We start from the raw sequence: 12,084 nt of genomic DNA, 5'->3' as shown, positions 1-12,084 counted from the left end.
ATACGGATGTCTTGGATTTGGAAGGTTTTAATAATGCGTTTGGATGGCATGCATATCTATGGTATGATAAAGCTAAGATAAATAAGGCCTTCAAGAACCATATTGTCAGAAAATCAGTTTTTAATGTCTGGACAAAATATAAAGACTTACTGGAGAATAAAACTCCGAGGTGGCTGTCACCCCTGGAGGCTAAGGCTTGGAAAAGAGCCAATATGGAGGCCAACTGGCCAAAATATTGGGAGATAATAGAAAAGGATGGTGACAACTGGAAATTGCAGAGTTTAGAAAAGATGAGAGACAAAGTGCGAGACTGGTTACAATATGCTCAGATTAAAGAAGTGTTTAAAAATGACAAAAAGCTAGGATTCCAAGTGGAAAAGTCAAAGTTAGAAACTGAACTGTTAGAACCTAAGACTAAGGTACTTTCAAGAATGTATAACTTGCTGCTGAAATGGAACACACATGACGAAATGGTAAAATCAACAATGATAAAATGGGCGCAGGATATTGGGTATAATATTATGTTTGAAGATTGGGAAAGGTTGTGGACCTCTGGGCTGAACTTCACTGCATGTAATGCGTTGAAGGAAAATGTGATGAAAATGATGTATAGATGGTACATGACCCCTGTTAAACTGGCTAAAATATACCATTCGTCTGATAGCAAATGTTGGAAATGTAAGGAAAATGAAGGAACATTTTTTCACCTCTGGTGGACCTGCCCTAGAGTGAAGGCCTTTTGGGAGAAGATATATAATGAATTAAAAAAGGTGTTTAAATACACCTTTACTAAGAAACCAGAGGCCTTTCTCCTGGGTATTGTCGGCCAGAGTGTGTTAAAAAAGGACAGAACATTCTTTATGTACGCAACAACAGCAGCAAGAATATTAATTGCCAAGAATTGGAAAACTCAGGAGCTACCCACTGTGGAAGAATGGCAGATGCAACTGATGGACTATATGCAATTAGCCGAGATGACCGGCAGAATTCGAGACCAGGGAGAAGAAAGGATGGAAGAAGATTGGAGGGAATTTAAGATTTATTTACAAAAATATTGTAATTTGGCTGAGTGTTGAATTGGATGCCAGTGCAGATAATTGTCTACCATTAAATTAGATTTAAGGCTGAATTATATGTCAAACCAAATTAAGATTATTAATTAAGATGAGTTAAATGATAATTTGTTTGAAATTAATTTAATAATGATGTAAGTGTATGCGGGAGGTGTGGGGGAGTCCCATGTAACAATTGAGAGATGTTAAATGGACAATGACAAGTTGTGCTTATCTAATATATGCTTTATTTGAAAACTTCAATAAATATATTATAAAAAAAAAAAAAACAGATAAGAAGCAATCAGTATAAATGAAGGTACAGTAGGATTATGCTGATGAACAACAAGTCCTGTCCCCCCGTCCCCCCACTTTCACCAGTCTCTGAACTGGGGGCAAAATGTTTCCATCCTACAGTGGCAACTGCCACTTTAAAAGAGGTCACTGTGTGCAGCACAGTCTTCCCCTCCCTTGGCAAGTGCTGGGAGTGGTGTTGGGATCTGCATATTGCTGTGGATGGGGCCTTCCTCAAAGAGGCAACTCCTGCTACTTGAAGGAAGGCAATCTGCAGCATTGTGAGCCATGGGATCCTTCTCCTTTCTTGGCAAGTATCTTGTCAAGAGATAGGAACAGGGGCCCCAATTTTTAAGGAAAAGGTGAATCCACTCGCTTTGGAGAATGCTGCATTTTCAGAGAAAACTTGCACCTTTCTCTGCGAAAAACTAACTGCATGAAAATTCAGCTCAGCGCTTTTAAGGAATATTTTTACTACCTTTTTAGTAACAGAACAGTGGGTGGGAGTCACCTAATTAGCACCATCAGCGGAAGCTCTGTGCAGGGACTTCCACATGTGCAACAGGGCTCCCCCTCATTCTCCCCTGCACCCCCTGAAGTTGGCTCAGGAGTGTGTTCATCAGGAGAACCCCCAGAGCAGCACACAGAGGAAGGAGATCATCCCATTTTGCAAGCTGCAGTGTTTGCACAGATGGAATGATTGGAAGAGCACAATGCTAAATTCCACCCAATGTGCTCTGGGAAGTTGTAGAATTGTGATCTCAAACATTTTTAAAAAAAGAGGATGGATAAGCATCTGAGGAATACAATAATACATTGAGCAAGTCCTGCTTTACCTGAAAGATTTAAACTGAATAGTGATGCTCAAGGTTGTCGGCAAACACACTAAGAGTTTTAGGTTTGTTCAGGAAATGGAATTGTGCTATCTCCTTTGAGGATGTGGGGGCTTATGATATCTTATCTGGCAATGAACAAATTTCAAAGTGGAACAAGCAGTTGCCAGATCCACCAACTAATGTGGCAAACGAAAATTATTTAGTTAACTAAAGTCTGGACTCATTCCACTATTTTTAAACGAGCCTTTTTGTCAAGCTGGGCCAGCCAATTCGTGCCACCAGGTGTAGACACAGAACACACACCAGAGAGCAATGATAACAAAGAGAGAACTGATTAATTCTGGCAATAAAATGGATTGCTTCCTGAACTCTTCCTCTGTTTCCTAATACCAGAGCTGTCCCTGGTAAACAAACACCCAAGAATCCATCCACCCATTTCCATACCCTCTCTGCTCGGCCTGTTCTTCCGCGTCCAATCAGTCACCTGTCTCAAAGAGTCAAAGAAGTAATCTGCTTCATTCTGGCTGATCACCTAAGAAAGAAAAGATGAATGAGAGGGGAGTTTGCACAAAGAATCAGTTCAATCCCCATCGTTCCCGTTGCAGTAACGTTGCAGTAGCTGCAGTAACTTATGAATTAAACACAAATGATGCTGGCATGTGTTAGACAATGGGTCTTATTAAACAGGTACAGTAACCCCACAAATTACAAACATTTAACTTGTGTGCATTCAGCTTTGTGTGATAAATAAAAAGGGGGTGGAAAGGTGCAGCATCAGATTTAGGGCAATGAGGGTGGTTCCGATGCACAGGACGCCAAGCCAAGGGTGTGCAAAATTGAGACGATCCATTTGGGGGTGCCAAATTTTGGCCTTGCAAAGTGAGCCATAATGCAGGTTTGCCAAAGTCCACTCCTGAAAGAGGGCAGGGTTCTGGGGGAAATGACTTTGGCAATCTCACCTGCCACTGAACGTGTTTTTGAGTATACACAATTTTGGCTTTAGGTGCGATTCCTGGAATGTAAATCCTGCATAAGTTGCAGGCTGCCCGTATGAAGGAAAGAAATTAAGCAAAAAAAAAAAGCATTATTCTTTCACCCAGAAAAAAAAGTTGAAGCATGCATTATTACCCCACAGAGCTCACAGCGGATACGTGACCAAAAGGGCCCTTCAAAGACACTCGCTTTATACGGCTGCCCCCTCTGCCAATTACCTTGTCTGCAGTCTTGACAAAGAGGCTGAATCCTTCCCAGGAACTCAGTTCCATCTGGCTGGCGATAGTCTCACACAGAGTCCGTACTTTTGTGTTTGTCCCTACCACAAATGCCTGGAACATAACAGTGGAGGGACCAAAGTGAGTAGACTGGAAGGAAAGGGAACGGAGGACAACTTGCATGATGCACACAAACTGATAAGAGCCGGGCATCTGTCTCCTTGGCTCCAAGCTGCACTAGAAGCCAGTGAAGGAAAACATGCAAGTCCATGCTGAGAAGCAGGACCTCTCTCTATGTCCACTGGATGCTGAAGGCCAACGTGAGGAACTGGCTGTCATTGCAACCTAGTTTCTGAGATCTTCTCAAGGGCATCTGGTTAGCCACTGTTGTCAACAATCATGACATTATTATTATTAGTGTTTATTGTCTCCTTTTGTGTCCATAGCATTTTGTTTAAATACATATTTTTAAATCTTGCAAATATAAGAAAAAGAAGAAAAGCAACATAGACAGCTCACATTAAAAATAATCCATCAATCCTGATTTAAACATATATATTAATATAAGCAGCCCCAGTGGCGGAGCTTCATGCTCTGGTACCGGGGGGGGGCAGAGAGCAGGTGGGGGCAGGGCTGGCGTGCATCCTGGGGGTGTGGCACGCTGCCTGTGGGGGCATGGCGCTCAGCGTGGGCGGGGGGGGGGCAGCTGTGATGGCACCCCATCGGGATCACGTTGCCGGGGGTGATGCGCTCACCCCGCACTTCCCTTCCTCTGCCAGTGAGCAGCCCATGTGTTCAGACATATGCCTGAATGAGTGGCCATGCCAGTTATGAAACATTATTAAGGAATGGTACCTGAATTTGCTAATACAAACAGTAAGCCCACAACCTATACTCATTTAGCTTGTGCATATTCAGCTTTATGCACTTGACAAGGGTGAAAAGGGGGACGGGTTCCAGAAAAAATAACCTTGGCAACCCTCCCACCATTGACCCAAATGGGTTTTGATGATAATGCGATTTTGGCTTTAGGTGTGATTCCCCAAAATGTAACCCCCATGCAAGGTGCAGGCTTACTGTATTCATTCCCCCCCTTCCATGTTCCCTTTTTCTTCAGTATCAAGTCTATTAGATTGTATGTAACTGTACAATAGGGACGCGGGTGGCGCTGTGGGTAAAAGCCTCAGCGCCTAGGGCTTGCCGATCGAAAGGTCGGCAGTTCGAATCCCCGCAGCGGGGTGCGCTCCCGTTGTTCGGTCCCAGCGCCTGCCAACCTAGCAGTTCGAAAGCACCTCCGGGTGCAAGTAGATAAATAGGGACCGCTTACTAGCGGGAAGGTAAACGGCGTTTCCGTGTGCGGCTCTGGCTCGCCAGAGCAGCGATGTCACGCTGGCCACGTGACCCGGAAGTGTCTCCGGACAGCGCTGGCCCCCGGCCTCTTGAGTGAGATGGGCGCACAACCCTAGAGTCTGTCAAGACTGGCTCGTACGGGCAGGGGTACCTTTATCTTTACCTTTACTAACTGTACAATATGGGACGCGGGTGGTGCTGTGGGTTAAACCACTGAGCCTAGGACTTGCCGATCAGAAGGTCGGCGGTTTGAATCCCCGCGACGGGGTGAGCTCCCATTGCTCTGTCCCTGCTTCTGCCAACCTAGCAGTTCGAAAGCACATCAAAGTGCAAGTAAATAAACAGGTACTGCTCCGGCAGGAAGGTAAACGGCATTTCCGTGCGCTGCTCTGGTTCGCCAGAAGCGGCTTAGTCAGCATGACCACATGACCCGGAAGCTGTACGCCGGCTCCCTCGGCCAATAAAGCGAGATGAGCGCCGCAACCCCAGAGTCGGCCACAACTGGACCTAATGGTCAGGGGCCCCTTTACCTTTACCTTTAACTGTACAATACAAAGAACAACCTTCCAATATATTTAACAGATATGGGTAGATAGAGTTGGCCTCACCTGCTCTGTATCATTTGGAAAGTAAACCTTGTGGGAAATCTTTGTGATATTCTTCTGGATCGCCTCCACTTCCACGCTGTGTGGGGCCCACTTCCGACAGCCACTCCTGGAAAATAGCAATGCAGGTAGAAATCTCAGAGGTGGGCATTTGCTCATGGGCAGCTGCCATCAGTCTACTGCAACTCAGCCTTATGCCAAGTCTGAAAATTGGTCCCCCCCGTTCAATACTGTCTATACTGACTGGCAACGGCTCTCCAAGGTTTCAGGCAGAGAATTTTTCCCAGCTCTACCTGGAGATGCTGGAGAATCTGGAGACCTTTGCATGAAAAACATGAGCTCTGCTACTGAGCCAGGGCCATTCCTCAAGTTAAGCCACTAAAGAGCTATTAAGAGAGCAGGAAACAGAGGCTTCTGGTGGAAGAGTAATAGCTACCCTGACATGAATTTTTGTGCTCCTAGATGGCTCCTCTCTTACCCCGAGTTCTTCCTCCTACTAAGGGCTGCACTCTAAGACAGGTACAGGGCTCTGAGGCACCTGTTGCTTCAAATATAGGATTTGTGATGAGGCTTCAGCTGAAGAACCAAACCGTCATAGAAACCACAGGGCTCTCTCATTCCTTAAATGTAATTATTTTTAATCTAAAACGAACCCCACTAAAGCAAGGGCCCTCCGGCATCACCTGCTATTCAGAGGGAGCTGCCTGTGAGTTCTGCAGAAAAGAGAAATGTGTGTATGTCTTGAGCATACCTGCCTTATGCCCACATCTGCCATGCTATCAATCTCTCCTGGCATGGAAGGAAGGTTAGTCCCTTTCAATTTCTTTTGTACATTAGGTTACATGTTGCATATGCTTTACCGTATACGCTTTACATTTCCTGCCACCTTGTACAAGGTGGGACTCTGCTGTTACCTTAGGGACAGAGGACACAAAACCTTCTCAAAGGATTGATAAAGCCTCTGTACCTCATCACCCTTTGCATCCTACGCCTGCAGTCCACGGCCAGGTTCTCTTTCAGACGAGTCTCCATAAATTTCTGAGCATGACTCAGCAGTGATTTACTAGGAGGGAAAAGGCCTGTGCACAGCCAGAGTAATTGCCAACCACTGTTCAGGCTGTACCTGTAGTTTTGAGGGAAATAATAATAATTACTTAGAAGCGTTAATATGTTTTATTTACTTAACCCAACAGCTCTTGAAACTTAGGAAACTATCCATCCAAGCTGGCTTCTTTGTGACCCACCCCCTCCATTGTCACCATAGGGGTGGAAATGGCTTCCACTGCTGGATTTGGCCAGATACCTCTGAAAGCTCAGTAAGTTCTTTTTCTGACAATGACCGAGAAACACATTGATATAAAAAGGAACTGTCCTGTAAGAGAGGGTTGGGAAGGTCTGGCCCTTGGTACCTGTTGGTGTTCTCTGTCAGCTGCTTCATGATCTGACAGTAGATCTCATCGCGCAGAACTTCCTCCTGAATTGCCACTACAAATATCTGGTCGGTGAGCTCTGCAGGGGACCTCTCCTGCTTTGAGGGGTAGTCTCCCATGTATCTCATGATAGGTGAGCAAAGTGGTAAGGAAAAGTTTGCAGAGATGATGTGCAATTTCAAGCACCTCTCCTTTTTCAGAGAACTCCCAGTGACTGAGCCCTCCAGTGACAATTAGGCTGTGCTGCCTAGCAAAAACTATTAGCAGGTCACCTTACCAATTAGTACTGCCTTCTGTGACTTCTCTTTTGGGGGTGTTAATGCTATGAACCCCTCCATCATAGACTCAGGTTGTATATAGTATGAATATGGCACCATTGTGTCAAGCAAGGGAACAAGGCAGAGGGCCTTCTCGGTAGTGGCACCCGCCCTGTGGAACGCCCTCCCACCAGATGTCAAAGAGAAAAACAACTACCAGACTTTTAAAAGACATCTGAAGGCAGCCCTGTTTAGGGAAGCTTTTAATGTTTGACAGACTATTGTATTTTAATATTTTGTTGGAAGCCGCCCAGAGTGGCTGGGGAAACCCGGCCAGATGGGCAGAGTATAAATAAATTTATTATTATTATCTATTATTATTGTTGTTGTTATTATTATTATATTGGGGTGGTATGCAACCCTATCACCAGCATAAAGGATATCAATGAAGGACTGGCAAGCAAAGTCCCAGAGGTCAGAGTTGGTGCACACCTTCTTCAGTAAAGGCTGTTTTAGGGGTTCCCTAGAGTGAGCCCATAGGTGACTCCGCCCACGGGACTTGTGTAAGACCGCCTTGCTGATCGACTCCTTTTCAGGAACTCTGGGAAAACAAAAGAACATTTCCTCAAAGCAGTGCCATTTGGACTTAACATTTGCTTGGGATAGGATAAAAAATGTAACAGAGAAAATCTATCTGGACAGGTATAACCTGGCTGCAGTATTCTTTGCTCTGATAACCTCAAGCTAGGATTGCTGCAGTGCACTGCAATGCAATACATGGAGCTGCCTTTTAAGACTGTCTGGAAATTGCAGCTTGTGCAGAATGCAGCCACTCAATTGCTGGCAGTTTCGAAGCAATGCACTTGCACCACAATTTTGCTTCTCTCCCTCCTAGTAAGCAGGGGTAACACACCTGCCAAAAGTTAAGATTATGGCTCTACCCTGCCTGGCATGGATCCAACCTAAAATTCCCTGCACCTGCTAACGTTTACCAATACTGAACAGGTCACCCTCTAGCACAGAGGTGGGGGACTGGACCCGGCCAATGGGCCAGGTGCCCCCCCCCACACTCTTGACAGCGCTATCGGCTGAACAAGTGAGTTCCTGATAGGCAACTCCCTAGTGCAGCTGATCCCAGCAGCGCTTCCTATTGGCACCAATCAACTGAAGAGTATTAAGCGTGACCTCTGCTTGCCTTGGAACAGTTGGGAGTGCATGTTGAGCTCATGAATGTTCCTATGCAACCACACCTGATGTCACATATGGCTTGGAGAAATAGCCTCCGAGGCCAAATTATGACCCTTGCAGGACCTAACTAGACCCATGGGAAGGAGGTTTCCCTCTTGCACGTCTGAAGATTAGGCCCCTTTTTTCTATGTTGCCAAATGAAGATTGGTGCCAACTCTGATTTGCATTTGAATATGAGGAAAATCCTGGCTGGAACAGTATCTCAGTGCCCATCAGCAGAGGAGTGGTCCACCTTCCCTGTGTCCTCTACTTCACTGCAGATAAGGAACGGCAAGAGGGGTCACCACAAGAGTCATTTCCATCACATGGAAGATGGAGTGGGATGCAATAACTAAGACGGGTTTAAGCACAATAACATGCAACTGTTGATTGAAAAAGCAGCATGACTTTCAGGAAGTAAGAGGCTCCGGGAGAAACTGAATAGGAAGCTGCAAGGCACAGGAACAGATATACCTGAAGTGCTCGTAGGAGAATTCTTCCAGAGTATATGGCTTCACTTTTGCTTCTTCTTCCTCATGCTCCTCTGTGCGAGAATTCAGTGACGCCAACCTCCGTTGTTCAGGCGACATCATCAGCAGGCTCTGAAAGGACACAGCCCCTTGAAGGCTACAGGCTCCTTGCCAAGATGTCAGACACCGACCACCCGTGCTGATGCTTCAGGAAAGATTTGTGGGCAGGATACTCATTTCCTGCCAGGTCTGCTTACAGACACTTCTTCAGAGCAAGGAAGGATTACCAGGCCTGCCAACATTTCCCTTAATGAGGGGAATAGTTCCAAAAGAATTCCCACAGGGACAAGCATTGCATTAGAAGAGGCCTCAAGAGAGCACAATGCAAAATCCAGAGATCAAGTCAATGCATAACTGGAACTACTGTTGCTGCTTGGATGTACTTGAAACGTACATGAAACTGCTAATTGAAACAAATACTCAAAACAGAGAATGATGTTAAAAATGCAATTTAAAGTACTTCAATAATAAATACAGTCCACAACAGATCAAAAGTTCCCCTTTATGGGGGAATAACTTCCAATGTTCTGGTCTCAGTTTTAGTTTTAATAAGCATGTGAAAATTCTGAGCATGCTCTGCTAAAGATTTAGGAATTCAAGAGGAAGCCTGATTTCTACACAAGCTCTAAAATGGGATCAGAGTTAGCTCTGACAATTTCCCCAAAGGCTCCTGCAAGCCCTTGTTCAGTACTGCTATTTTCTTCCAGTCCTCTGAAACACACTCTACAGATTTTTTTGTGGGTTTCAGCATGTTACCTTAATAGAGGTCATATCCTCATATCCATGCCATACATTTAATGCACATGGCTCCCCTGAAGAATCCTGGGAACTGTAGTTTACCAGTCACAGAACTACAATTCCCAGCACCCTTAGCAACCTAAAATTCCCAGGACTCCTTTTGGAAGGGGAATATGTGCTTTAAAAATATGATGATGATGTGAGCAGAGATGGGATGGAAGCCATTTATCTTGGTTATCCTTACCAGTAATTGACTAGAAGGTTTCGTAACGGTGGGGATGACGTAGATTGCATCTTGTGACACAAGCCCAGATTTACCAGTTCGCTCATTCTGAGCATAGATCCAGCCTTGGCTTCCTTCCAGTCTTCTGCCACGGGCATGCATCTTGCCTTGGCTTTTTTCTAGTCCTCTGTCCTTGGCTAAAATCAGCAAATCCCCCTTCTTAAAGGCCAGAATTGTGGAATCATCTGGGAAGCAAAAAATAAAAGAGAGAACTGCAGTAATGCTGTCCAGCCATTGCACATCAGAGAGAAAAACGGGGGGGGGGGGAGGTGTTTTCAGAGTCAGACCAGGACATGAGTCCTCAGACTTTCTCACAAGACCTTTAGGGATCAGTTATGCAGCCCATTTTGTGCAAATATTGATATCCGAGTTTGTATCAGGGGGGCCACTTCCTAGAAGCTGAGCCCTTTTGGTCCCCCTGTGATATTTTTTGGAGGGGGACAGATCTGCCCTCTGTGGAGGAGGCCGAGTGTGGAGCTGAGCACAGTGCAGCTTCAATAGCCGGCTCCTCCTTCTCCTCCTCCTGCCAGAGGGGAAGGAGCTGCAGGTCATGGAAGCCATGCTGCCGACATGTTCAGCTCTGCCCCCAGCTCCTTTGATGTTGGCCCCCACATTCTCCATCAGAAGCTGGTACCTCTGGTTTGTATCAAGCATGTGACAAGTGGGCCATGAGAGTAACTTGCCATGAACAGCAAATCACATTTGTTTATCTTGTGAACTGCCTAAGACCTTCGGGTGAAGGGTGGTATATAAATTTAACAATAAATAAATAAGGAATGTCAAATTGTGTTTTGTGCTCATAAGGCTGTGTACACACCATACACTTAAAGCAGACACATCCTGCTCCAAAGAATCCTCTAGACTGTAGTTTAAGCCACACAAAGCTACAATTTCCTGCACTCTTACCAAGAATCCTAGGATTCTTTTTGGGGTGGGGTGGGGTAGGGTGTGTGCTTTAAATGTGTGGTGTGTACAGTTTCCCTTCTTTCTCAATCTTGTTTTTACCTCAGTGACCCGTCTAGTTTTTGTTCCATTCTTCTGCTACATCAATTACCTGTTTCTGCTCACCTTTCCCACTAACAATTTCTCATGCCACCTCAGGGGATGTGGGAGATTTGTGACTGGATCTCTCAACACTTTCCACTGAAGAGTATTTCTTAGAATCACGTGGTATATAAATTGTGTTTAATAAATCAAGAGCATGTTTTTCCTTAAAAGAAGGCGGAGAAGCTGAAGCATTTGAACTGAGACTGCAGGAAAGACGAGGAAAATTTGCCCTCAGTTCTTCCAATAGCAAAAGTCCATCCTTATCAAGAGCTGGGTGTAAAGCTAGGCGGTTTGCTGTTTAGGAGCCAGGAATGCAGCCTCGTTTTGGTAAACAGCTCAATGACATCTTTCACTAAGAGGGGACAAATGATGCACACAAGTTTGGATGGGACCACACCAGCAGCTGCTGGGGGAGTCATAATCTGCACCTGACATCTATCAGCAGAGAGAGGAGCCCAAACCAGCCCTCCACTGGACACATTGATTCAGCGTAACCTGACCCTTGGAAACTTCTCCATCTGAAAGCACCCTAAGTTACCTTGCTGCTTGTTTTCTTGCATTGCCACAGCATACTGTGACCTCTCTTTCAGTCCTTGCAGAAACATGACCACCAGCTCAGCAATGACAACGCTGTTGGCCGATGTCAAGACAAACTCTTCAGCACGCAAGGTGTTGAGGGTGCAACTTTGTCCAAACGCCTTGACTGCCCTGTGAAACACAGAAGTAATTTGTTAAAGATGGCTCCGGGAGCTGCAGGAGAGCAAAGCTCTACATCTACCAACAGCCTTCAGAATAAGAGTCCAAATGTCCTCAAATCCATTAATTCAAAGGCAAAGTAGTAGAGTCTCTTAAGATGGATCAAAAAGCAAGGGGTGGGAAGGATGAGACCTGATCATTTCCAAAGCTGGAACAGAATCACCAACTCCTAGAGGGAGGTCAAATTTGTACATTCAGCCCTTCCATGTATCCTTACAGAGACATCTTATCCTGCAAGGCTCATTCTCAAACAAAGGGGGAACAGGAAGCACAGTGCTGTAAGGGACAGTGAGATGATATAAGATTTCATACTCTGAGTAAACAGAACTCCACACCTGCTCCATGAAGAAGAGGATGCTTTTTAAAACTTTGGGGAAGGGCCATAGTTCAGCAGCAGAGTCTGGTAGGACTAGGAAAGAACACTCACTGAAATCATGGGAGAGCTACTGCTAAGCCACTGCAGGCAGT

At 45.4% G+C, this 12,084-nt stretch overlaps 1 protein-coding gene across 5 annotated transcripts in view; it reads right to left on the bottom strand.

Annotated features, from left to right (window-relative positions):
• The window catches only part of MYO7B (myosin VIIB), a 66,659-nt gene that overhangs the window by 10,778 nt on the left and 43,797 nt on the right, over positions 1 to 12,084 (bottom strand). For all 5 annotated transcript variants that reach the window (XM_083443145.1, XM_083443142.1, XM_083443144.1 and 2 more), the window contains 9 exons: positions 11,399 to 11,568; positions 9,775 to 9,998; positions 8,737 to 8,864; positions 7,479 to 7,636; positions 6,758 to 6,911; positions 6,316 to 6,471; positions 5,352 to 5,457; positions 3,394 to 3,507; positions 2,627 to 2,714 (listed from right to left, as the gene is read on the bottom strand). In XM_083443145.1, coding sequence (XP_083299271.1) covers positions 2,627 to 2,714; positions 3,394 to 3,507; positions 5,352 to 5,457; positions 6,316 to 6,471; positions 6,758 to 6,911; positions 7,479 to 7,636; positions 8,737 to 8,864; positions 9,775 to 9,998; positions 11,399 to 11,568 — 1,298 coding nt within the window. The remainder of the gene's footprint in view (positions 1 to 2,626; positions 2,715 to 3,393; positions 3,508 to 5,351; positions 5,458 to 6,315; positions 6,472 to 6,757; positions 6,912 to 7,478; positions 7,637 to 8,736; positions 8,865 to 9,774; positions 9,999 to 11,398; positions 11,569 to 12,084) is intronic.

Source organism: Podarcis tiliguerta (assembly GCF_965153285.1).
Source record: "Podarcis tiliguerta genome assembly, chromosome: 5".
NCBI lineage: Eukaryota > Metazoa > Chordata > Lepidosauria > Squamata > Lacertidae > Podarcis > Podarcis tiliguerta.
Note: the sequence above shows the minus strand (reverse complement) of the source record. Positions and strands in the feature narration are given on the sequence as shown.